The 24,367-nt window shown below is 47.7% G+C and overlaps 1 protein-coding gene across 4 annotated transcripts in view; it reads left to right on the top strand.

Moving 5' to 3' along the window:
• The window catches only part of LOC101167013 (A disintegrin and metalloproteinase with thrombospondin motifs 3), a 112,967-nt gene that overhangs the window by 48,629 nt on the left and 39,971 nt on the right, over positions 1-24,367 (top strand). For all 4 annotated transcript variants that reach the window (XM_023958119.1, XM_023958118.1, XM_023958120.1 and 1 more), the window contains 5 exons: positions 6,115-6,305; positions 11,770-11,853; positions 12,318-12,474; positions 21,176-21,281; positions 23,860-24,003. In XM_023958119.1, the coding sequence (XP_023813887.1) occupies positions 6,115-6,305; positions 11,770-11,853; positions 12,318-12,474; positions 21,176-21,281; positions 23,860-24,003 (682 nt within the window). The remainder of the gene's footprint in view (positions 1-6,114; positions 6,306-11,769; positions 11,854-12,317; positions 12,475-21,175; positions 21,282-23,859; positions 24,004-24,367) is intronic.

Genomic DNA, 24,367 nt, shown 5'->3' with positions numbered 1-24,367 from the left:
GTTTTGTAAGTGTAAACATTTTCAGAATAATTTAACGTCACATGCCTCCCCGCCTGAGGGCCCCCCCTCCTGCCAGCCAGCTTATCTGTTGTTGTGCAGTTGGCGTGCAGACGTGGACGCGTGTTGGAGGGCTGCTGCAGTCAGGGGGGGTGATGGAGGACAGTGCTGAGCTTGTTGGGCTGCTCACATGCTGCACACTTAGACTTCATTCATGGCGGTGTGAGAAGTGGCGCTCTGGAATAAACCTTCACTGTATTTCCTCTCAGAGCTTCATATATTTCTGTGACCTGCATCCGGGTTTTTTTCCAGTGTTTCTCAAAGAACAACACAGCCAGTGTCATCGAGGAAAGGCGGAGCCACAAGCTGCTTTTCAAGTTTTTCCTCTGGTTTTTCATTTTGGGGGGGGGGCAGAAGAAAACTGCTTGTCATTAAAGAACTCTACCTATTTAAATTCACAAATGTTTGACCCTTTATGCACTTTGAATTACAGAATGCAGGGAATGTAGTTTCTGACGCAGAGAAAAGCGACTGCATTTAAATGCAACACTTTACTGTTAGACCGGAGGGGTTAAATGGTTAAAGATAAAAAGGCTGTAGATGTGATTCTGATCTGATCCAGGTTTGGTCCTGATGTGATCCAGGTTTGGTCCTGATCTGATCCGGGTTTGGTCCTGATCTGATCCAGGTTTGGTCCTGATCTGATCCGGGTTTGGTCCTGATCTGATCCGGGTTTGGTCCTGATCTGATCCAGGTTTGGTCCTGATGTGATCAAGGTTTGGTCCTGATCTGATCCAGGTTTGGTCCTGATCTGATCCAGGTTTGGTCCTGATGTGATCCAGGTTTGGTCCTGATCTGATCCAGGTTTGGTCCTGATGTGATCAAGGTTTGGTCCTGATCTGATCCGGGTTTGGTCCGAATTGATCCGGGTTTGGTCCTGATCTGATCCGGGTTTGGTCCTGATCTGATCCGGGTTTGGTCCTGATCTTACAGGAAACAGATGAATTAAAGCAGTGAAGATGTTCACGTTCTGATCTCTGAGCTGCAGGATTCTTGTTTTTTTCTTCTTTCACTTAAATCCTGGCCATTTATTAGCGATGACACAAACATGCTAACGTGTCGAGTTTCGTGGTTTTGTTTCAATTCAATTTTATTTGTTTAGCCCAAATTCACAACAACAGTCGTCTCAATGGGCTTTCAGGATCATGAATACATAGAATTCAATAGGAAAATACTAAAATGAACTAACAAACGCACTAAGCTATACTGGCATCCCTGCCCTTAGACCCCCCTTCTCTGTAAGGAAAAGCTCCTTAAAAAAACGGATTCCAGAAAAAACGTAGAAACCTCAGGGGTGTCCCCATGAAGGAGGGATCCTCCCCCAGGACGGACAGGCGATTTACCAGAACTCTTAGAGAAGAATTAACTTATCTAAATCTACAACTACATATATAAAGTCCAGCAGACGAGCTTCATCCAGCCGTGGTTGGGGGGACAGTCGGGGGCGCGAGTCGAGCCGGAGACAGGAACCACAGCCAGGTGTAGGAGCAGGAGCAGAGACGAGGTACTCGGTCAGGTACAGAGCAGAGACGAGCCAGAGATGAGCCAGAGGCAGGATCCACAGCCAGGTGTAGGAGCAGGAGCAAAGGCGAGGTAAACGGTCAGGAACTGGAGCACGGATGAGCCAACTGGAGTCTGGAAGCACTCCCACTCCCCAGGAGGGGAGAGGAAAAGAGGGACAATACATGAATCGCACTGCACCAAACAGAGGCATGGAGAACTAAATGATGAATAATGATCAAGAATAGAGGAGAGGAAGGGTAGAAGTAGATGAGAAAAGAGGACAGAACCCCAGTGCACCATAGTTACCCCAGCTTCAACTTCTAGCTGCTACTAACAACTAAAGTCTTACAGAAGTGCAACTGAGCACAAGTCCAATCCAGGTGTCTGATTAAAGCCGCATATTCTGAGGATTTTGAAACGTTTTAGATCAAAAATGCAGGTTTCTGGTTTCCATGGTTACAGCCGACCCAACGGTCACAAACATTTTTGCAGTTTCTCATTTGTAGTTCAGCTGCTTAAGGCATCGCAGGAGACGTACAGCTCATCTCCTCCATCTCATCTCCTTTATCCTGTGACATTTCACTGAAGGGTCAAAGGTGAAGAACAGAAAAACAAATCTAAACACATTTTTATCTAAACTGTTAAGTCAATTGAGTTGTCTGTAGAATTCCTGGATCGTATTTTTTTGGCACAAAAGGAGAGGCTCAGTGGGAGAAGCAGCGCAGCATGAACTTCATGCTCCACGTTTCCCCACCGCCGCTCACAGCGGCCCCAACTCTCCAGGTGGTCCACGCAGACGCACGCCGCTCAGCGCTGAACCAGCAACCTGTGAGTGAAAGGCTTCAGCCGGCAGTCTTCCTGCTGTCAGTGGCGCCGCGGGACGCTGCCGCTGAAGCAGCGGCGCCACTGCAGGGAAAGCCAGGCGGCTGTGAGGTTTATGTGCTGCACTTGAAGAAAAGCCAGGGATCCTTCCCCCTTCAGGGCGCCTTTACAGGACCTCTGCAGGAAGAGATGAGCTGAGGAAAGGTGAGCGCGTTTCTAATGAAGGACAAAAGCAGAACCATTTTCTGGACAAACAGGTTTTTAGGTCGCTGGACTTGTGGGACTTGACATCACCACAAAGTCGCATGGAAACCAGTGAGAAAAAGCTCTGAAGAGAGCTGCATGAAGAGCAGCGAGGCCTGTTAGCCCCTCCCTTTCCTGTTTCCAACCCCAGAAGCTGCCGGACCGCCGCTGGGCCGTCCGTCACTTCACACAAACTTCAACTTTTCATGTTTTTACTGAATTTAAGAAGCAGCTGAAAGTTCATTCTAACAGAAGAAACATCCGTTTTACAGCCTGATGCATTGTTTCCACGCCTGCTGTCTGTCTAAAAAGAGCCCTGCCTTGGCTCAACAGTACCTCAGAAGAGTCCAACAACCCTGTGACCCTAAACACAAGAGAACAGGTTTAAGAAATGAAGACATTTCCTTTTGAAAATCAGTCGATCTGAAAAACATTCAAGTCCAAGAAAAGGATTGAAATCAGAAATGTCTGTTCTGTTCAGCAGAACAGAAGAAGAACAACACCTTCTCATGCTTTTATTGTGAAAGGAAAAGTTCAGAGTTTAATTGTCCAAAAACTCGTCCTGCGCCCTCAGCTGTTCTCCGTCAGGCGTCCACAGTTGCTCAAAGGCTGCAGGGCAAAGTACAGTACAGCGGAAACGAGGGACTTCCTGTGACGGCGAGGACGAATCAGTCTGGGGGGGAGGGGGTCACAGCAGCCTGAAGTCATGACTGATGCTGTTCATTTAGAGCATCCCATAATTTCCTGCTCCTGCCTGTTTTAAGCAGAAACGGTAGATTTCCACGGCGAGGTCGCCCACCTCTGTGCCATTTTTAGCCCGGACGGCCTGTTGCCACCCCGGGGGCCCCACTGCAGCTTGGTGGGGCTCCAAAAGACTGGGGCGTTGAGGCGGGTGTGGTGAGGCGGGGGCGGGGGCTGGTTTGCACACTGGCGGTCTTAAGAAGCGCCACTCAGGAAAAGTCCTGTGCGTTGGAAGTCGGGACCTGGGAAGCGTGTTTACTCAGAGGAGGGAGGGGGGAGCTGGCCGGCAGCACAAGAATGCCTGTGTCAAGGCGGGGGCGCTGCAGAGGAGAAATGTTCTCCACAATTCCAACTTTGTCGGGCCGGGCCACAGCCGGGGTGGCAGCCGGTTCTCCGTGTTTGCTTTGGGTCCCGCTCCACTCAGTCAGGGAGCATCTCTGCAGGAACGAGAAGCGGCGGCGTTCTTCACGACCACGCCGCCTCTTCCCGCCAAGGTGAAGCGTCATGGTCCTACAAAGACAATAACAGCATGAAACCTTCCTCCATCTTTGGGCTCAAAGTCGGTTCTGGGGTCAGGACCCAGAATCACGCATGAAGGGAACCTGCAGCTCTTCTCAAAAGGTTCAACGTCCTGGAAACAAAGTTTAGCAAAAATCCAAAATAGCCAGTGATTCGGGTTTAATGAAGATGCATTCAGCTCAGAAGAACTCTGGACCTCTGAACCAATCGGTCCGTCCAAACACGGTCCAGTCCTCAGCTCAGTTCTGTCCCAGATGCAGCAGAATCTGTTCAGACGATAACACGTTTGTAGGTCACAGAGTCTGCAGTTCAGACAAATCTAAAGAAGGTCAGAGTTTGGCTCAAAGTCTCATCATGGGGGGTGGGGGTGGGGGGGGGGGGGGGGTTGAGTGCTCCTGCTGGTGCTGGATCCCACATTCAGAGGAGCCCTCTAGGTGGCTCTGACATCTGGTCCAGATACTTCCTGGATGCTACCCGGGGAGGTTTTTTGGAGAACAGGTCCTGGAGAAGATCCAGGACACGCTGGAGGGAGAACGTCTCTCTGCTGGCCTGGGGTCCCCCCAGGGGAGCTGGAGGAAGTGGCCGGGGGGAGGGAGGTCTGGGCATCTTTGCTTGGACTGCTGCCCCAGCGACCCGGTCCCGGATAAACGGAAGAAGACGGATGGAGGAAACTTGAGCTAGGGTACCCCCCTCCCCACCAATGGTTCTAAATGCTCATCCAGACCAGTTAGTGGAAGACCTGAGCAGCAGATCGGGCCGCTCCAGGTTCTGGTGGAGTGGACACAGTTGGCTCAGGTGACCCCTGACGTGCAGAACCTTCTGCAGCTCATACGACGTTCTGAAGAATGGGGGGGCTTCTGCATGTCAGATGTCCATCACATGACTACTATTTTCTGCTGTGCTTCTTGGTGGGATAAGCTCATGTGGTTGTCATGGCAACAACAGAAGAGGAGCAAATGTTCCGAGCTTCATTCTGATGAGAGGAAGATGCAGCGACAAAGTCTGAACGTTTAACCTTTAGGGATCTATGGAGATCCTAAGCAAACATGGAAGAAAACAGTGTTTAACTGCCCCCCTCCCCCCATCACCTGCCCCGGAAGCAACCGCGGCGTTCCTGCTGACGACGGCGGCTGCAGCAACAGACGCCTCTGATTCTGTCAATGAAGGGGATCAGAAGAAACTACTCGACAAGAAGAAAACTCATTTAAACCAATCCTGACTTTAAAATCAAAGATCTGGCAGCTCTGATACTGGCATAAAGCAACAGGAAGTGCTGTACAGGAAGTTCATCCTATCAACATAAAAGAAGCAGCCACGTGGACGAAAGCCAATTCCAAAGAAAACATAAGAAATCCAGGATTTTTCTGATGTTTACAGAAACACACTAACCTTCTGGATTAGCACAGATTAGCTAATCTGATCTGGATTAAACTCAGCCACAAAAATCCTAATTAATGAAAAAATTATTGTTGCTTCAATGTAAAAGTCTGTTCATTCAGCTGAATGGAGGATCAGGGAAAGCGGTGGTTTTCCTGATCTGACAGTTTTTGTTAAACCTGCAGGTTTTTGAGAAACCGACTTTGATGGTCGGACCAAATCCTCTGAAAATGCTAACTGTTGGAATGGAGATGAGCTGTTTGAATGTGTCTTATGTCCTCTCTGAGTGCTAAGCCTCTTAATCTAGTGTGTCGTCTGCATAGAAACTTGTTTTTTGTTCATAATCAGGTGGATGATGGAAGAGTCTAAAAAGGAGAAACTCCTCTCCATGTCTTTTATCTGAAGGTCTCAGTGAAACAGTTTAATGCCACTTTCAGGTCATCCGTTCATGATCGAGTCTTCCAGGTTTCTATAAATAGTCTTGTGAGCAAAGCAGTCCTGTAAATGTTGATTTTCAACCTTCTAGCACTGAACGGTCATGTGATGTGCTGTTATTGTGACGTAACGTCTCATTATCTTCATGTTTTATCCTGTCTGGGGACTACAGTTGTAAATCAGGATTATTGCTGTAATCCAGCATATTTGCGTGTCGTCTGGACAGATGTTCATTAATGTTCAAAGTGGCTGTCAATAAATTTATAAAAACATTAAATAACTGTAACTGAACTTGTCTGAAAGCTGCTTAAAAGATGAATTTGTTTTACGACGTCTACAATTGTCACGTATCTGATGTGGATTTCATCCTCAGCCGCTCTTTTTCTGATATTACACATCAAATCTTTTTTTGTGCAGAACAAGAACTGGACGTTTCCAGAACCCTGGACTCCATCAGCCAGCGCATCAACGAGACAGCGCACCGCCGCCGGCGCGACGCCGGAGAAGACGACTACAACATTGAGATTCTGCTGGGAGTTGACGACTCGGTGGTTCGATTCCACGGAAAAGAGCACGTGCAGAATTACCTCCTCACTCTGATGAACATAGTAGGTTGCTTCCTTTTTCTTCATCCATCCTCTAAAGCTGCTGGGTCCTGGTCAGGGTCGCGGGGTCGCTGGAGCCGACCCGCCCACTGTCAGGTGAAGGGGGGGTTCATTCTGGACGGCGCTCCAGTCCGTCCCAGAGGCTTTCAAAGCTTAGCTACGCACAGAAACCAGGAACCTCTGGAGGAACATTCTTCTGTATTTCCCTCCTTTGGTTCCTTCACGATTCTCCAAACGTTCTGCTTCAGTAAAGAATCAGGAATAAATGCAAACAGAAGTCAACATTTTCCAGTTTTTTGAAAAAATCTGGGAAAAACTAGAAAACGTTGCTTCATTGAAGTTTTCTGAGCAAACATTTGATTTTGATTGGTTCAGATTTTTTCCTCCAATTCAGGCCAACAAGCTGAGATGATGTGAATTCAGTTTGAGATGATCAACAGATCACATGAGGGGTGTTCAATCTGTGCAGCAGAAGCTGACGGAAAAACACGGACTCAGTGGGGGCTTGGGGGTCTGCTGTGACCCCCAGAGGAGTTAAAAACGTGCACAGACTCTATTTCCTTTCAGTCCAGAACCGCTTTGAAAAACACATCAAAGGAAAAAAAATGAAACAGAAAATTACACCAAAAGCAGAAATAAGAAGGTTTTCAGGTGAGATTTAGCTGAATCAGTGGAGCGTCGGGACGGAGGCCAAATGTTTGATTCCCTTCGGCGTGATGGTTTGTGGAATCTAAGAAGCTCAGAGTCATGATGAGGAAGGAGGTTGAACTAACACTTCAAATTCATTCTGAAAGGATCTGAAAGGATCTGCTGAAGCTGCAGATGTTTGATCTTCTGGATTTAAAGACCTGAACAGCCTGAAGACTTTGACCATTTCATCTGCAGATTAAAATGGTGACTAACCGTCAGAGACGCAGGGAATTTGTTTGCTGGATGGAGGAGGACGCTGCACGTTCACGGATGTTTCTGAAGCGCATGTGGAGGCGGAGCTTCCTGCTGGGGGGTTGGGCTCAGCCTGAAGTGACGAGGCGCGTCAGCCGATGTTGATGCATCTTGACCGGCGCCGCTGTCAGGTTCAGGCTCAGAGGGACTCCTGTCAGCAGCTTTGATCCTGACGCCATTGACCCCCCCCCCCCCCCCCCTACACACACACACCCATGCGCCGCATTGCGTGGGTTTGATAGCCACATTCTCCGTGGTCGTGGTTACTCAGACTCTGTTGAAGCTTTTCTGTGTCTGGAACCTCTGAGCCTCCAGAGCTTCTGCTTGTTCTGTCTGCTGATCACCTGCATCAGGTGTGTCCAGGCATGAAGATGGGGGGTTTCCCGCCCCTGCTGAACCACTCCGATCCATCATCCTGGAGGTTTTCCACCTGCCCAGCAGGACCATCGGTTCAGAGTCTGTTCCATCAAACCAGGACCTGAACATTCAGCTGTTGTGGATCCTTCACAAACTGATGAAGACTCTGGATGAAGAAGTTCAGCGTTTTTCTACTGTAGTGAAGGCAAAAAAAAACCAAAAACGATGATGTGCAGACGAGCTGTCTAACCCTGTTCCAAACCCGCTTGACCCCTCTCAGGGTCTCACGGTTGCTGGAGCCTATCCCAGCTACTGTTAGGGGAAGGTGGGGCTCACAATGGTCAGTTCCATAGTCCATCACAGAGACACACAACTGCACACACTCACAGTCACACTAGTTTCTGAACTGTGGGAGAAGCTGGAGAAAAAAGCCACACAAAAGACCCAGCTGGGATTTGAACCTGCTTCCTGTGTGGTCAAAGTGCTAACCACTGCACCACAGCACCGCCGTTCTACAGTGGAAGTGGTTTTCAGCTCTCCTCCTCCATCAGTCTGGAGTCTGGTTCAGCTTCAGGAGAAGCTCTGAGACCGAATTCAGAAGCAGGTTCTGCCTTTGCTGCAGCAGAGAAGCTGCTGGAACGTCTCTGGGTCTGACCCGAGTCGGCACGCTGCACGCCGGTGATGCCATCCTCTCGGTAAGACGTGTTGGTGCGGCTGCAGCCCAGCAGGAGGCAGCTGCAGGAAGGCCTCATCGTGGAGATGATCAGGAAGTGGTGGAACAAACACTTGGGAGGTGCAGAAGTTCACATGATGGAGCAGATCCGGATCCCATAGGAGCTGCAGATGGAGGAGTGGGACCGTCCTGGGGGACATGATGGACACACATGAAGCTGTGATGGACAGGAGACTCCGTCTGCAGCCACTCTTTCCTGTTTACCTGGAACTTCTGTGTCACTTGTTGCTCCTCAGAGGTTTGCTGGAAACCTGACATCACTTTTTGGAGTTTTTTGTCCTCTTTTTCTCTCTTTGTGGGCTGATCAGTTTGGGACTTGATCTCTAATTGCAGAAGTAATGACTGTAAATCATTGGCAGTTCAGGAAACTGCAGGATGGAGTGAAGCTCTCAGACAGAGAAACCATTCAGTTTGTGATGCTTCATCTCTGTTTGTTTGGATCCCTAAACGCTGCTTTTTCCTTCTGCTCGACCCTTTTCCTCTCTTCCCACGTCGGATTAGAAGCAGCTGATTGCTGACTCGCAGCCTGACGGTGATTCTGTTTCTGCTGAGGACGTCTGGATGGAGACATGAACTCTGGAAGGACTTTGTCTTTCTGGATTGAATCTCCTGGAGTCTCTGACGTCGTCTTTCTGGAGCGTCAGATGTTTTTGGGTTCAAATGGCATCACTCTGCTGAGATTTCCTCTCTATTGGGTTAAGTCGTTGTTTTGATCCTGACGTGTCGTCTGGACTGCAGTTCCTCACAGACCGTCTTCCTTATTAGACTCTGCTTCTCCTCTGCTGCATTATCTGGATATTTCTGGGTTTATTCAGCTGACGTTTCTCCACACAGCCCCCCCCCCCAGGATCTCCCTGGAATCCGTTCTCCTTCGTCTCTGGCTGTCATCTTTCTCGCCTCCTCCTGTCTCCTCCCCTTTCATCTTTGTCTAATCAGTGAGGAGTGTCTCCTTCCTCTTTAGCTCCTCAGAGAACCGTGACCCACTGGAACATTTAATGAGCCTCCGTGTTTGCATGTGCTTAGCGTGTGTGCTCATGCCTGCGGTCTTCTGTCGGAGTGTCCGCATCATTAACGAGCTGCAGAGCGGAGGAGCAAACGCTTTTCCAAAACCAGCCGGTCCAAAGACAGGCCATGTCAGCCTGCCAGCCTGGCTACTGGGCATGCTCAGATCTGCTCCTCTGCACAGAACTCAGCTAAATGTGTTTATGCACTCTTGTTTGTCTGTTTGTTTGTGTGTTGACCTTTCTACTCACCAAAGAGCCAAACGTGCACAAAACTAAAAGGTCTGCAGGTTTAGGAGGTTCTGCAGGATCAGGAAGTTCTGCAGGATCAGGAGGTTCTGCAGGATCAGGAAGTTCTGCAGGATCAGGAAGTTCTGCAGGATCTGGAGGTTCTGAAGGATCAGGAGGTTCTGCAGGATCAGGAGGTTCTGCAGGATCAGGAGGTTCTGCAGGATCAGGAGGTTCTGCAGGATCAGATAGTTCTGCAGGATCAGGAGGTTCTGCAGGATCAGGAAGTTCTGCAGGATCAGGAGGTTCTGCAGGATCAGGAGGTTCTGCAGGTTTAGGAGGTTCTGCAGGATCAGGAGGGTCTGCAGGATCAGGAGGTTCTGCAGGATCAGATAGTTCTGCAGGATCAGGAGGTTCTGCAGGATCAGGAGGTTCTGCAGGATCAGGAAGTTCTGCAGGATCAGATAGTTCTGCAGGATCAGGAGGTTCTGCAGGTTTAGGAGGTTCTGCAGGATCAGGAAGTTCTGCAGGATCAGGAAGTTCTGCAGGATCAGGAGGTTCTGCAGGATCAGGAGGTTCTGCAGGATCAGGAAGTTCTGCAGGATCAGGAAGTTCTGCAGGATCAGGATGTTCTGCAGGATCAGATAGTTCTGCAGGATCAGGAGGTTCTGCAGGATCAGGAGGTTCTGCAGGATCAGGAGGTTCTGCAGGATCAGGAAGTTCTGCAGGATCAGGAAGTTCTGCAGGATCAGGAAGTTCTGCAGGATCAGGAGGTTCTGCAGGATCAGGAGGTTCTGCAGGATCAGGAGGTTCTGCAGGATCAGGAGGTTCTGCAGGATCAGGAAGTTCTGCAGGATCAGGAAGTTCTGCAGGATCAGGAGGTTCTGCAGGATCAGGAAGTTCTGCAGGATCAGATAGTTCTGCAGGATCAGGAGGTTCTGCAGGATCAGGAGGTTCTGAAGGATCAGGAGGTTCTGCAGGATCAGGAGGTTCTGCAGGATCAGGAGGTTCTGCAGGATCTGGAGGTTCTGAAGGATCAGGAGGTTCTGCAGGTTTAGGAGGTTCTGCAGGATCAGGAAGTTCTGCAGGATCAGGAGGTTCTGCAGGATCAGGAAGTTCTGCAGGATCAGGAGGTTCTGCAGGATCAGGAAGTTCTGCAGGATCAGGAGGTTCTGCAGGATCTGGAGGTTCTGAAGGATCAGGAGGTTCTGCAGGTTTAGGAGGTTCTGCAGGATCAGGAGGTTCTGCAGGATCAGGAGGTTCTGCAGGATCAGGAAGTTCTGCAGGATCAGGAGGTTCTGCAGGATCAGGAGGTTCTGCAGGATCAGGAAGTTCTGCAGGATCAGGAGGTTCTGCAGGATCAGGAAGTTCTGCTGGATCAGGAGGTTCTGCAGGATCAGCAGGAGCAGAAACTCTATTTCTGTCTTTTCTGCTGTTTAGGCTTCTTCGTTTCACGTAAAGCAAAAAAACTGAATTGAATGAGAAAGAGTCACTTCAAAGTCCTGCCCCCCCCGCCCCCCCCCTCTACAGGCTCTTCTGGGTTGACAGCAGTTTTTCCCACAATCCCTTTTGTTTGCGAACTCAGTTTGATGTTTAATTTGTGACATTTATAGGATTTATTTTCACACAGTACAGCTCATTTTTTATTGAAAGCATTTGAATCTTCTGGTAAATCAAAGCCTCTCTTGTTTAGCTTCATTTTTTTTTCTTTCTGCCACTTTTATAACATTTTTCAAATGTTTTTTTAAATTTTCTTTTTTGTGTAATATTTCTTATCTGTTTGGCTCTGTTGGTGTTTTCATCATTTATTCTTTCTTGATGTCTTAACCTGTCAGTTTACTTTCTTCTAGTTTGTTTGGTTCCTCAAGTCAGTTTCAGGGATCCTATGGTTTTGGGTCTTGGACCTGGACCCAGACTTGGGGATCCTTTTGTTTGGGTCTTGGACCTGGACCCAGACTCTGGGATCCTATGGTTTTGTGGTTTTGGTCTTGGACCTGGACCCAGACTCTGGGATCCTATGGTTTTGTGGTTTTGGTCTTGGACCCGGACCCAGACTCTGGGATCCTATGGTTTTGTGGTTTGGGTCTTGGACCTGGACCCAGACTCGGGGATCCTTTGGTTTGGGTCTGGCTCCGGGTCCACACCCGCAGCGTTGTGTTCTGGTTTGTGGACCGTCGTGTTGATGAGTAGCGTCTGTGCTCCTCAGGTGAATGAGATCTACCACGATGAGTCTCTGGGGGTCCACATCAACGTGGTTCTGGTGAGGATGATCATGCTGGGCTACGCTAAGGTGAGGAAACGTTCTTCTGCAGGAGCTGTAGTTCTATCAAACAAATGAATTCAGCTTGAAACGTTTCTTCAACTCTTTTTAAATCTGCTTTGGAGCTCAGGGCAGTTTGAGCTTCACCTGTTCAAAAATGTTAATTTAAACCATTTTGGAGACAGACGATCGCCATGGCAACCCCCAAAGGGCGTGGTCTAAAGGCAAAGATCAGTTCACTCACTATAAACTTAGAAACTTTACAAGTTTTCACATCATTTCCTTCTGTTCACTTTAACGATTTCTTCTGGCAGCTGCTGGTGAATCTTTGGATCAATACTCAGAAATGTTCAGTTCTAAGAGTCTTTTGGAAATAAATGTTCAGTCTAGATGTGGTCGGCGGTGAGGCCGCTGACAGGTGCGTCTGCTCTGCAGCCACGAATATTCAGCGGCGGTTTTTCTTCACCATTCTTCTCCCTCCTTCTGTCGTTCAGTCCATCAGCCTGATTGAAAGAGGAAACCCGTCTCGGAGTCTGGAGAACGTCTGCCGCTGGGCTTTTGTGCAGCAGAAAGGCGACTCTAATCACGCCGAACACCACGACCACGCCATTTTCCTGACCCGCCAAGGCTTCGGCCCCACAGGCATGCAGGGTGAGCTCCGTCTGCGTGACCTGCGCTTTTGCCTGGAGCCAGGCGGCCCTCAGAAAGGCAGTGGCCAGAGGTTATGCATCAGCACCACTGGATGCTGATTCATCTGGACTGAAATTCATGAATTGTTAACAGTTTATTTGCAGAGAATATTTAGCGGCTGCTTTAACAGTCAGTTTTTGGATAAATTAGTTTGCAGCAGCAGAAGGCAAACTTTGTCTCAGTATTCATGAACGGACTGAAAGCTTTGGTTCAGCTGTTGGTCAACGTCTTCAGTCGTTTGTCTCTGCCGTGATTTGGCTCCAAGAGCACAGAAGTTCTGTTAGGGGAGGAGCCTAACAATCCCAGCCTCTTCTCCCCTTAAACTGAACTTTGTGTTAAACTTCCCTGGTCTGCTTTGCGTTCAAATCCGTCTCCAAATGAAGGATCTCGTTGAAGAATGAAGAAGACAAAAGCCTCTGTCTCTGTGCTTATGGAGCCGATCCAAACAGTCAAATATGGAATCAGTCTGAGCAGAAATCAGCAGCATTTCTGCCTCTCTGAATGTTTTCATGAAAAGCTGCTTCTGCTCAGACGTGAGGATCCTTCAGATCGACGACTTCATGACAAATGAATCCGCAGCAGCTTCATGACAAATCACTGATCTGCAGAAGGAAGGAAGCAGGCAAACAGGGTTATTATCCTCAGCCTTTTTGGACCAGCAAGCTGCCGTAGTCAGACACTGGGGAAGGTAACGGCTCTCTGCTGCAGGATAGAGCACAAGCATGGAATTCCACTTCTACAGGAAACACAAAGGGGAGGAGCTTCAAGCCCCTGAACTGTTCAAGTGAACAAAGCGTCACAAAAACTGCTGTAAGACGATGGAGCATCAGCGAGAGAGGAAAAAGACAAATGTGATCAAATCATCTGAACACAGAGCCCACCTGAGGACAAAGACGAGACTCCATCCGCTCACATGCTGCCAAAAAGGGGGAAACTGGGAATTCAAAAAGACCTTCAGACACATGTGAGTGGATCAGGACAGCAATGATCCAACAAGAGCGCCAACCATTTCTGACCAACGGAGCAGCAGCCGTCACGCACGTGCTTCTATTTAAAACAGTTAGTCTTATTGTAAAAGTGTGATAGAAATACCAACGGAATGAAAAAGGTCAGCCGACCCAAACCAGCAGACCGGCAGTCCGGTTCAGCCGTCAACACAAACTAAAGCCTCAGTCCCGGCTGTCTTCACGGGTCGACGTGACGTGGCGAAAAAGGGTCGAATCTATGGAAGCGATTCTGTAGCATAAATAAAAAGCAAAGTCAAAACCAGAAATGCTTTTTCATTTTCAAAATGAAGCTGCATTTTTTGACTCAAAAATATAATGAAAAAGTAATCCACCAAAATGCTTTTTCATTTCCTTCCTCAACACAGCTTATTCTGTCACTTAATTAAAATTAAAATGAAAATGGTATTTGACATTTCATTTTCAAGACGTTCTCTGGTAAATGTGTAGCATAATTCATTTAGAAATGTCTGATTTGACAATTAAAATTGATTAATAGAAATGCTTTTTAATTTTCTAAATGTAGCTGCATCTTTTGACTCAAAATTAAAAAGAAAAATCAATATTTCAAAATGCTTTTTCATTTTATACCTAAAACCGCTTATTCTGTGTCATTATTAAAATGAAAATGCAAAGAGGGGATTGCATTTGCATTTTAACATCCACCCCGCGCACCTTGTCGCAATATTCATTTCGAAAAAGCGTTAGCAGAGGGGAGGCGGGGCGATGACGTCACTGCTCTCTCCGTGTGTCCGGCTGCTGACCGACGCTCACACAGACACACCAGGAGCAGACTGTGTTAGCGGCAGAGAATACGGCTTGTGGTGGTTGTGAACTTCTGATGAGTTTCCACAGCTTCTCAGGACTAAGTAGCTTCATGTCCGCCTTCTGCGGTCCTCCTTCTGACGCACCGCGGACAAGCTTTGTTCTTCGGACCGCCAGCTGCCTTCGCACAGCGGAGCGCGAAGCTCCGATGATCGCTGAAGGCGGAAATGCTGCGGCGATCTGAGAAACCATCATATGAATTTGTGTTTCCAGTGGTGTCCAGAACAAAATAAAGACTCATGTAATTCCCACATATTTACACATTTATCTGCAGCTTCGCGGTGAATTTACTGTTTGATTTATTAAGATCCAGGAATCCAGGTTTGAGCTGGCCAGGTCCAGCGGTTTTTGAACAGGACCCGGTTTTACGTAATCTTAATGTGAAAAATGCAGCAGAATGTTCCTTCAGCTCCCTCGCGAATCAGAAGCTCAAGCTGTGAATCGTAAGCCAACTTTAGCGTCGTCTGACCGCACGGATTTAAAAACATATGATCGAACAGAGCAGGCCCTTAATAATAATCATGACAATAATAAAAGCACATTATCAAGATAGTCTCCTGCAGCTTGGCGCTGAGTGTTTTTTGTCCAACCAGCAACGTTTAGCATGGAGAAATCTGCTGTCTATTGATGGAGCTCCAGCTGTCATCAAACAGTAAATTCACCGCGAAGTTGCAGATAAATGTGTAAATATGTGGGAATTACATCAGTCTTTATTTTGTTCTGGACACCACTGGAAACACAAATTCATATGATGGTTTCTCAGATCGCCGCAGCATTTCCGCCTTCAGCGATCATCGGAGCTTCGCGCTCCGCTGTGCGAAGGCAGCTGGCGGTCCGAAGAACAAAGCTTGTCCGCGGTGCGTCAGAAGGAGGACCGCAGAAGGCGGACATGAAGCTACTTAGTCCTGAGAAGCTGTGGAAACTCATCAGAAGTTCACAACCACCACAAAGCCGTATTCTCTGCCGCTAACACAGTCTGCTCCTGGTGTGTCTGTGTGTGTGAGCGTCGGTCAGCAGCCGGACACACGGAGAGAGCAGTGACGTCATCGCCCCGCCTCCCCTCTGCTATTGCATTTAAGAAATGAATATTGCGACAAGGTGCGCGGGGTGGATGTTAAAATGCAAATGCAATCCCCTCTTTGCATTTTCATTTTAATAATGACACAGAATAAGCGGTTTTAAGTATAAAATGAAAAAGCATTTTGAAATATTGATTTTTCTTTTTAATTTTGAGTCATTTGATGCAGCTTCATTTTGAAAATTAAAAAGCATTTCTATTAATCCATTTTGAATGTCAAATTAGACATTTCTAAATGAATTATGCTACACATTTACCAGAGAACGTCTTGAAAATGAAATGTCAAATACCATTTTCATTTTAATTTTAATTAAGTGACAGAATAAGCTGTGTTGAGGAAGGAAATGAAAAAGCATTTTGGTGGATTGCTTTTTCATTTTATTTTTGAGTCAAAAAATGCTTTTTCATTTTGAAAATGAAAAAGCATTTCTGGTTTTGACTTTGCTATTTATTTATGCTACATAATCGCTTCCATACGAATCTGGCGGCCCATACCAAATATCATAATCGTAGCCCAATAGAGAAGAAACGTTCCCGCTCATTTATTCTGCGGGCAGGCTGAGGGGGAGAGGTCGTAGTCGACGCTTACGCTACTTTCACAGCGGCCTCAGAAACGGACGTTCCAGTGATAATTCCATGGAAAAGTCAACGTAAATGCGCGTTCTCGGGCTGTTGCACTCCAAACTATCATGTTCACTTCACATTTTGCGTGCAGCATTTGTGTGCGGTCAGGAGGGAGTCAGTAGACCTTACCGACGGCCAGAGCGTGGATGCCGTACAACAGCATCACCTGTACATCACAGGGCCGTGGAGTCCTTACAAATACCTCATGATACACCGACCACATGCATGATAATGGTACGTTCCATTTACATGACGTCACACTCTTTTCTATCTGTTGCTCTGCTGGCAGAAAGTAGCATGACTCTTTTATCATAAATAATTTTTCTCAGAAATCTGAATCTTCTGCTTCACATTTGAATCAAACTCAGACAAAACCAGGACGAACCTTTAGGGGTTTGGTCAGAACCAGGTCCGTTTCATGTCACAGTAGGGCTGAACATGCAAACAGACATGTCTGTGCTGTGGAGTTCATGCTAAACAACAACCCCCCCTCTCCTCGTGTCTGTTGGCTAAAGGAAACAGAGATCTTGTCAGATAAAATGGGCTAAAAGACGTCGGTCTCTGTTCGTCTGCGGATGACGAATCGGTTTCAGCCAAAGCAGCAGCGAGTGAAAGTCCAGGTCACGCGTGTGCGGTCAATCACAGGAAATCCCTGGGGGGGGCACGTTGTAACTGAGCTTCATAAAAAGGTTTTTTACTTACAGAACAAAATTCATCCGTCTGACCCCCCCCCCACACAGAACACAGGCATCTTCCTTCCTGCTTGTTATTTCTCGCCTCATTGGAGCGTTTGAATGCAGCTACGGAGAAATCCAACACATGAAATGAAGCTGCATTGGAATAATGCTGACCTGACGTGGAAAGGCCCTAGATTCCCGCTGGATTCCTGGATTCCTGCTGGATTCCTGGATTCCCGCTGGATTCCTGCTGGATTCCTGGATTCCTGCTGGATTCCTGGATTCCCGCTGGATTCCTGCTGGATTCCTGGATTCCTGCTGGATTCCTGGATTCCTGCTGGATTCCTGGATTCCCGCTGGATTCCTGCTGGATTCCTGGATTCCTGCTGGATTCCTGCTGGATTCCTGGATTCCCGCTCCACAGTAGCCCACAAAAAGAAGACGTTAGCTTCCGCTGATCGGAGGAAGCCGGTCTGAGTCCTAACCAAGACGCCTCAAAAAAACCAAACTGTTTTTTTTCTAACCCTCAATATTTGGCGTTTTTCCCATCAAGCTGATAAAAGTCTGAAGGCATCAAACATCAAAGTGCTTGGACTCAAGATGGCGCTCTGAGGTCAGAGGTCAGTCATTCAAAGGAAAGTCTTTGACATCTTCACTGGGATAAGCTAAAATGTTAAATTATGGGCGGAGTCATTAATTCCCAGACTCGTTTTGGTTTTTAACTAAACATCTGAGCGGGAAGTCTCCATCTGAAATGTTGAGATGAACAAAACGCTTCCTTGGCCTCCGTGTTATTTCTGGGCTCCCATAAAACAGTCGTCTTCCTGCGGCGTTCTCATCACTCAGACACTTTTAAATTCTTCTTTCTTCTTGGCACAAAGTCTTGAGAAATGATTGTCCAGCTTCACAGAGCCTCTCTGCACTTGAACCAATGCAGGAAATGAAAGTTGAGCGACGTCTGAGAAGCGATCAAACATGAGGAGTGTGACACGAGGCGGCTTTCAGCAGCATTAACGCTGATTGCTTTCATGGCTTCCTGTGGACTCCGCCAGTCAAAGGCAGAATCACGTCGACGTCTTCTGGAGAAAACAAACAATCTTTCTGGAGCTGCTGACGAATTTACAGCCATTAGGCAGCTATCAGCGTCTGTGTGACTCGCTTTGAAATGAAATGATTCACAAAGACGGAAATCATCGTTGAGACTGAGCGACTGAGGACAAACAATAAAACCTTAATGGTCAACGGCTTTTCTACCTTCCTTGAAGGGCCAAAGCGCTTTAAGGTCACAGTCCCGTTCACACTGATGGCGGCTCCGCTGCTGAACGCCGGCGCCGACCTTAATGGGAAAGTGTGGGCGTGTTCAGGGGATCGAGCATTGATGGAGCTTTCAGACGGCGTCCGTGTGACGGGAAACTGCCCGGAGAGGCGTCTCAATGTTCAGACGACCCGATTTCAAACGCAAACGATGGTAAAAAAAGGACAACTTTACAGGAATTCCTTAAATAAAATGTTCACCAACACGAGCTTTATACTCAGTTAGTTCATATTCATAAAAATATACTGCAAGCCAAATGGATTCATTGAATAAAAGTCATCACAATTTCACTCAATGACATTTTAATTTAACTTATATTGGAAAAGAAAAGTTGTGTATTTTTTAGCCTTTTTAGAGAAGATAAAAAGTATCTCTTAGCACATAATCCTCCAAATCCGTGCAATTCCACCCCCCCCCCCGAGCAGTTAGTCGGGGGGGGGGGGGTGATCTGAGGGAAGCCACTAAAGAGGAAAACACATTTTCATTTTTCCTGTCTTAAAAGCGAATCAGAGGACAAAGCGGCTCATCAGAAAAACTGGGTTGGACAAACACATTTGACTCTTTTGTCAGCAGAACAAAAACACAAAACGACATGGAAACTTTCAAAAGGAGAAAAGGAAAAATTAGAAAAGTTTAACGGCTAACGATGAGTCCAGCCCAAAGCTTCAGCAAAAAAGCACAAACTAATCAACCAACCTATTAGTTAACAAACCAATCCACCCATCACTAAACCAGATAACCTGCTAACCAACCCACCCACCCGGTAATCCTGACCTTTTATAATTGGATGTCAGGAAAATTTGCTGAGCACAAAGAAGTTTGCAAAAGCCCCGCCCACTTCCTGCTGCAGTTTTGTTGACGTATGGATGCAGGAGTTTTTGTGGAAACTGATTGGGTCAGAGGATTCAGGAGAAACTGTGACGTCCGATGAAGACAGTTTGACGGAAACGATTCATTCCCGCAGATCAAAGTCAACATTTCAATGTGTTGTAGAACATCAGGGCAGACGATTAGTGGATCATCCATAAACATCCTAAACTCTCCTTCTGACTGTTGGATCCAGTTGATCCTGACTGTTTTTCTTGGGTCTCCTGTTAATGTGGCCTCTGTGGTTTCAGGTTTTTTTTTTAAATCCAATATTTATTTTGCTGAGAGTTGGAAGAGCTTTTTCAAACCCTGGCGGTTGGGCTCCTGCAGCGTCTCGCCTCCTGCTGCTCCTCCTCAGCTGGTGTTTCATCACAATCATTCTGCTCCTGTTAGGGGTCTAAACACAGAGCTTTGGCCTACTTCATGGAGTTTCACAAACTTCCGCGTGATTCTCCCAGGCTGGGAAATGATGCACATTTCACAAGTTCTTAGCCAAACGTAAAAGACCAGCAGCAGCCTGCAGACAGAGGAACCTGCAAACAGAAGAACATGCAGACAGAAGAACCTGCAGACAGAGGAACCTGCAGACAGAAGAACCTGCAGACAGAAGAACCTGCAGACAGAAGAACCTGCAGACAGAGGAACCTGCAGACAGAGGAACCTGCAGACAGAGGAACCTGCAGACAGAAGAACCTGCAGACAGAAGAACCTGCAGACAGAAGAACCTGCAGACAGAAGAACCTGCAGACAGAAGAACCTGCAGACAGAAGAACCTGCAGACAGAGGAACCTGCAGACAGAAGAACCTGCAGACAGAGGAACCTGCAGACAGAGGAACCTGCAGACAGAAGAACCTGCAGACAGAGGAACCTGCAGACAGAAGAACCTGCAGACAGAAGAACCTGCAGACAGAGGAACCTGCAGACAGAAGAACCTGCAGACAGAAGAACCTGCAGACAGAGGAACCTGCAGACAGAAGAACCTGCAGACAGAAGAACCTGCAGACAGAAGAACCTGCAGACAGAAGAACCTGCAGACAGAGGAACCTGCAGACAGAGGAACCTGCAGACAGAAAAACCTGCAGACAGAAGAACCTGCAGACAGAAGAACCTGCAGACAGAAGAACCTGCAGACAGAAGAACCTGCAGACAGAGGAACCTGCAGACAGAAGAACCTGCAGACAGAGGAACCTGCAGACAGAGGAACCTGCAGACAGAGGAACCTGCAGACAGAAGAACCTGCAGACAGAAGAACCTGCAGACAGAGGAACCTGCAGACAGAAGAACCTGCAGACAGAGGAACCTGCAGACAGAAGAACCTGCAGACAGAGGAACCTGCAGACAGAAGAACCTGCAGACAGAGGAACCTGCAGACAGAAGAACCTGCAGACAGAAGAACCTGCAGACAGAAGAACCTGCAGACAGAGGAACCTGCAGACAGAGGAACCTGCAGACAGAAAAACCTGCAGACAGAAGAACCTGCAGACAGAAGAACCTGCAGACAGAAGAACCTGCAGACAGAAGAACCTGCAGACAGAGGAACCTGCAGACAGAAGAACCTGCAGACAGAGGAACCTGCAGACAGAGGAACCTGCAGAGAGAGGAACCTGCAGACAGAGGAACCTGCAGACAGAAGAACCTGCAGACAGAAGAACCTGCCGACAGAGGAACCTGCAGACAGAAGAACCTGCAGACAGAGGAACCTGCAGACAGAAGAACCTGCAGACAGAAGAACCTGCAGACAGAAGAACCTGCAGACAGAGGAACCTGCAGACAGAGGAACCTGCAGACAGAAGAACCTGCAGACAGAAGAACCTGCAGACAGAAGAACCTGCAGACAGAAGAACCTGCAGACAGAGGAACCTGCAGACAGAGGAACCTGCAGACAGAAGAACCTGCAGACAGAAGAACCTGCAGACAGAGGAACCTGCAGACAGAGGAACCTGCAGACAGAATAACCTGCAGACAGAGGAACCTGCAGACAGAGGAACCTGCAGACAGAGGAACCTGCAGACAGAGGAACCTGCAGACAGAAGAACCTGCAGACAGAGGAACCTGCAGACAGAGGAACCTGCAGACAGAGGAACCTGCAGACAGAAGAACCTGCTCTACAGAATAAAAAATTATTTTAAGAATGTAAAGTGTCCTGAGCAGAATGTGGGGGAACACGTTGAAATTGCTTACATTTCCGTTTCCGTCGCTCCGATGTCACTGGCATCAAATGTAAATGTTTTTTGTTTGAATCAAACGTTGAGTTTGAACCTCTCCCCTCAGGCTACGCTCCGGTCACCGGAATGTGTCACCCAGTCCGGAGCTGCACCCTCAACCACGAAGACGGCTTCTCCTCGGCGTTCGTCGTGGCTCACGAGACCGGACACGTGTAGGTTCATGTTTGGAACTCCTCATCCTCAGAGGAAGGTAGTATAAGGTTTCATCTGGTGATTTAAAACATGAAGTTCAGGAAAACAGAGTGGAGCCACTTTAAAGGGACAGGAAGGAAAGGTGGGGGCTTTAAATAATCCAACTTGTCAAGTTTCATTCATTTCTGTTTCTTCTTAAAGCACCAGATCAGAAAACAAAAATGCTCAACATCAAATGATCATAATCCAGTTCAATCCAGGTGGTTCCAATAGTCAGATTATTTCAATGACATAACAAAAATCTATATCAGTGTCCAGCAGAAGGATTTCTTTAACCCCCACCCCCTAAACAAGCACGAGGTGACAGTGGGGAGGAAAATAAGTTAACTGACAAATACAAATTCAGTTTCTGAACTGAAACCAGTAAAAGTTTGAAGAACAAAACGGTTCTGGATTCTGAAAGTTATTTTGAAATTCTTCAGGATTTCCGACTTTAGATAGATTTTGTTCTGTTTGGAGCCTTTGATGAAGAGTTCCAGCGCTGGCAGGAACATCCCAGAGCTTCAGATCATCTTCTACTGGTTCTGTTTAAAGGTCTGGCCTTGTGGGTCGGGTCCAATTGACAGAATCCGTCTCAGACGGAACCACAATGAACCAAGAGCACGTTCAGTTCAGTCATGCTAGACGTCAGGTAAAACCAATGACTGTATATGACAACTGGACTGAGTGGCCCCTCCCCCCTGGCGTTCCAAACAGGGAAGTGGCTCCAAGAAACCAAAATCCCAACGACGTCTATAGAGAAACAAGCAGCTGTTCCTCAGTCGTTCTGTTGGTCAGAGGAGCCGTTCTGGATCTGAACCCTTTTTTTAACATCTTCTTGATAATCCTCATATTTTCATGATATTTATTTCTGTAGTTCAAGTTATTTAAGTTTTAAACTGAACAATCAGACGCGCCAAAAAAAGTAGGCGGAGCTGGCTCCTGTCTAACTTTGAAGTGTTTGGTTGACAGCTTTCACTTTGAAGTGGTAGGGGCGTGGCCTCCCAACAAGCTCACTCCAGAGTGGTTTCCATAGGAACGTTGGACCAATCCCTGCTTACAGACGACGTCTGGCTCCAACATGGCTCCAACACGTCTGATGACAAACATGTCGACTGAAGTGACTTGATATGGTTGGAGCCGGAAGTGAAGCTATGGTTTATGGATGACGTCACTCTGACTCGGACCAGTTCTCTGAGACAGACAGCGGTTGGAACCAAATGATTGAACCGACATTAACCTTAAACCTGCAGTTCCAGTTGGGTTTCTGCTTGTTTACCGCCCTCAAAAGGATCTTTGATGTAGGGACAGGAGAAGCCGGTAAACAGGTTCAGAACTGAGATCATCAACTGCTGCTTACATCAAGGTCTGAGGTTTTACCTATGAACCAGGACCACTCAATCCTGGTCCTCCAGATCTACCGGCCCACCTGTTTCTCCCTGCTGATTACCTGGAACCGGTGTGTTCAGTCAACCAGAGTAAGGAGACCTGAGTCTGCACATTGGCAGAACACAGTGAAGAGAGAACTGGAAGACTGGCAGGGTGGTGGGTCCCCAGGACCCGGATTGGACAGACGAATCAAATTCAGGAGTTTGACTTTTTTGAGCCAAAATGAGAAACTGGGAAAAAGAACATTTGTTGAGCCAAGAACAAAACCTGTGCAGCCATCTAGAGACGCAGAAGTTTGATGGTTCTGTTAGAGTACAAAAAACTCATAATGTTGGAGCAGCTTCTGAGATTCTGAGCAGGAAAACAACAAGTAAGCAAAGCGATGGTGTCTTCTCCTTCTAGTTTCTCTCACATGTCCCCTGCTCTTTATTAAACAGTCTAGCTAGAGGACTTTATTAACATTTAAAAACCATTAGATTTTTAGAGCCACCTTTACATATCTCCAAATGTCAGCCACACTTTTCTGGGCTCTCTTATGTAATCTGCATGGTTAGGTGTCTCTGACGGCGGCTAGTCCACCTATGGCGCCGACTCCTGAGCTTATTTTTACTTCAATCAGGTGAAGAAGTGGTCACTGAGCATGACCCCCGGGGCGCAGAAATCCCAGTTCTTTACGGGACGCGCAGCAGAGAACCGGGCCGTGGCTTTATCTGGTCTCCTCATGCGGCCGTCTCTCTGACGCTCCAGCGAGGGTCCAGGCTCTGGGCTGGAGGAGCGGCTTTCCTGCAGGGAGATTTCCGGTTCGGTCCGTCTCTCCGGGTTCGTCCTCGCTGATCGTTCACGTTCCTCTGCAGCTCAGGCGCAGTCGCCTCATCAAATCCACCACTGGACCATGTGATGTCTCCACAGGAGCCTCCAGTTTTGGTTAAAGATCCTTCATACTCTGAAGTCCCAGCTGTCTCACGGAGGACTTCCGCTCCTCTCTGCTAAAACCTTTAAATTGGAGTTTCCTCAGCAGGATCCTCCGGAACCACCCACAGGTGTCTTACTGCAGAAAAGAGCTCGTCTTGAGCCCCATGACCCTTTGGAGAGCGTCCCCCCCTCAGGATCCTCTGATGGTAGATGTGTTGGAGCATCACGGTTGTCGTTGTGTTTCTGATGTTTGAGCAGGCTGGGCATGGAGCACGACGGCCAGGGGAACCGCTGCGGCGATGAGACGGCCATGGGGAGCGTGATGGCTCCTCTGGTGCAGGCGGCCTTCCATCGATACCACTGGTCCATGTGCAGCGGCCAGGAGCTGAGGAGATACATCCAGTAAGTCCTCCGCCGTCTGTCACAGCCGTCTGTGGCGGGATGGAATAAAAAGAAAGCAAAGCTTTTCTCCTTGTTTGTTCGCATGAGAAGCTCTGACCTTTACAGCTTTCATCCTTTCCGACGATCACTTCATCCACTCCAGTCGGCGCCGTTTCTTTGACCCCTCCCACTCCGTGAGTCACCGGGAAACTGGCAGCTTTTGATTTAATGGAACTTAAATCTGAGTCTGACTTCTGATAACAGCAGAACCTAAGAAGTCATTTTCAGATTTGAATTCTGGGAACAGAAACAAACGTTTCCTCTGCCGTTCTCATCTGAGACCAAATATGGCGTATACTGGTAAATGGCGTATACTTGTATAGCG

The sequence above is a fragment of the Oryzias latipes genome, chromosome 9 (genome assembly GCF_002234675.1).
Source record: "Oryzias latipes chromosome 9, ASM223467v1".
NCBI lineage: Eukaryota > Metazoa > Chordata > Actinopteri > Beloniformes > Adrianichthyidae > Oryzias > Oryzias latipes.
The sequence above is the reverse complement of the archived record's forward strand: the minus strand, read 5'-3'. Positions and strand labels throughout refer to the sequence as shown.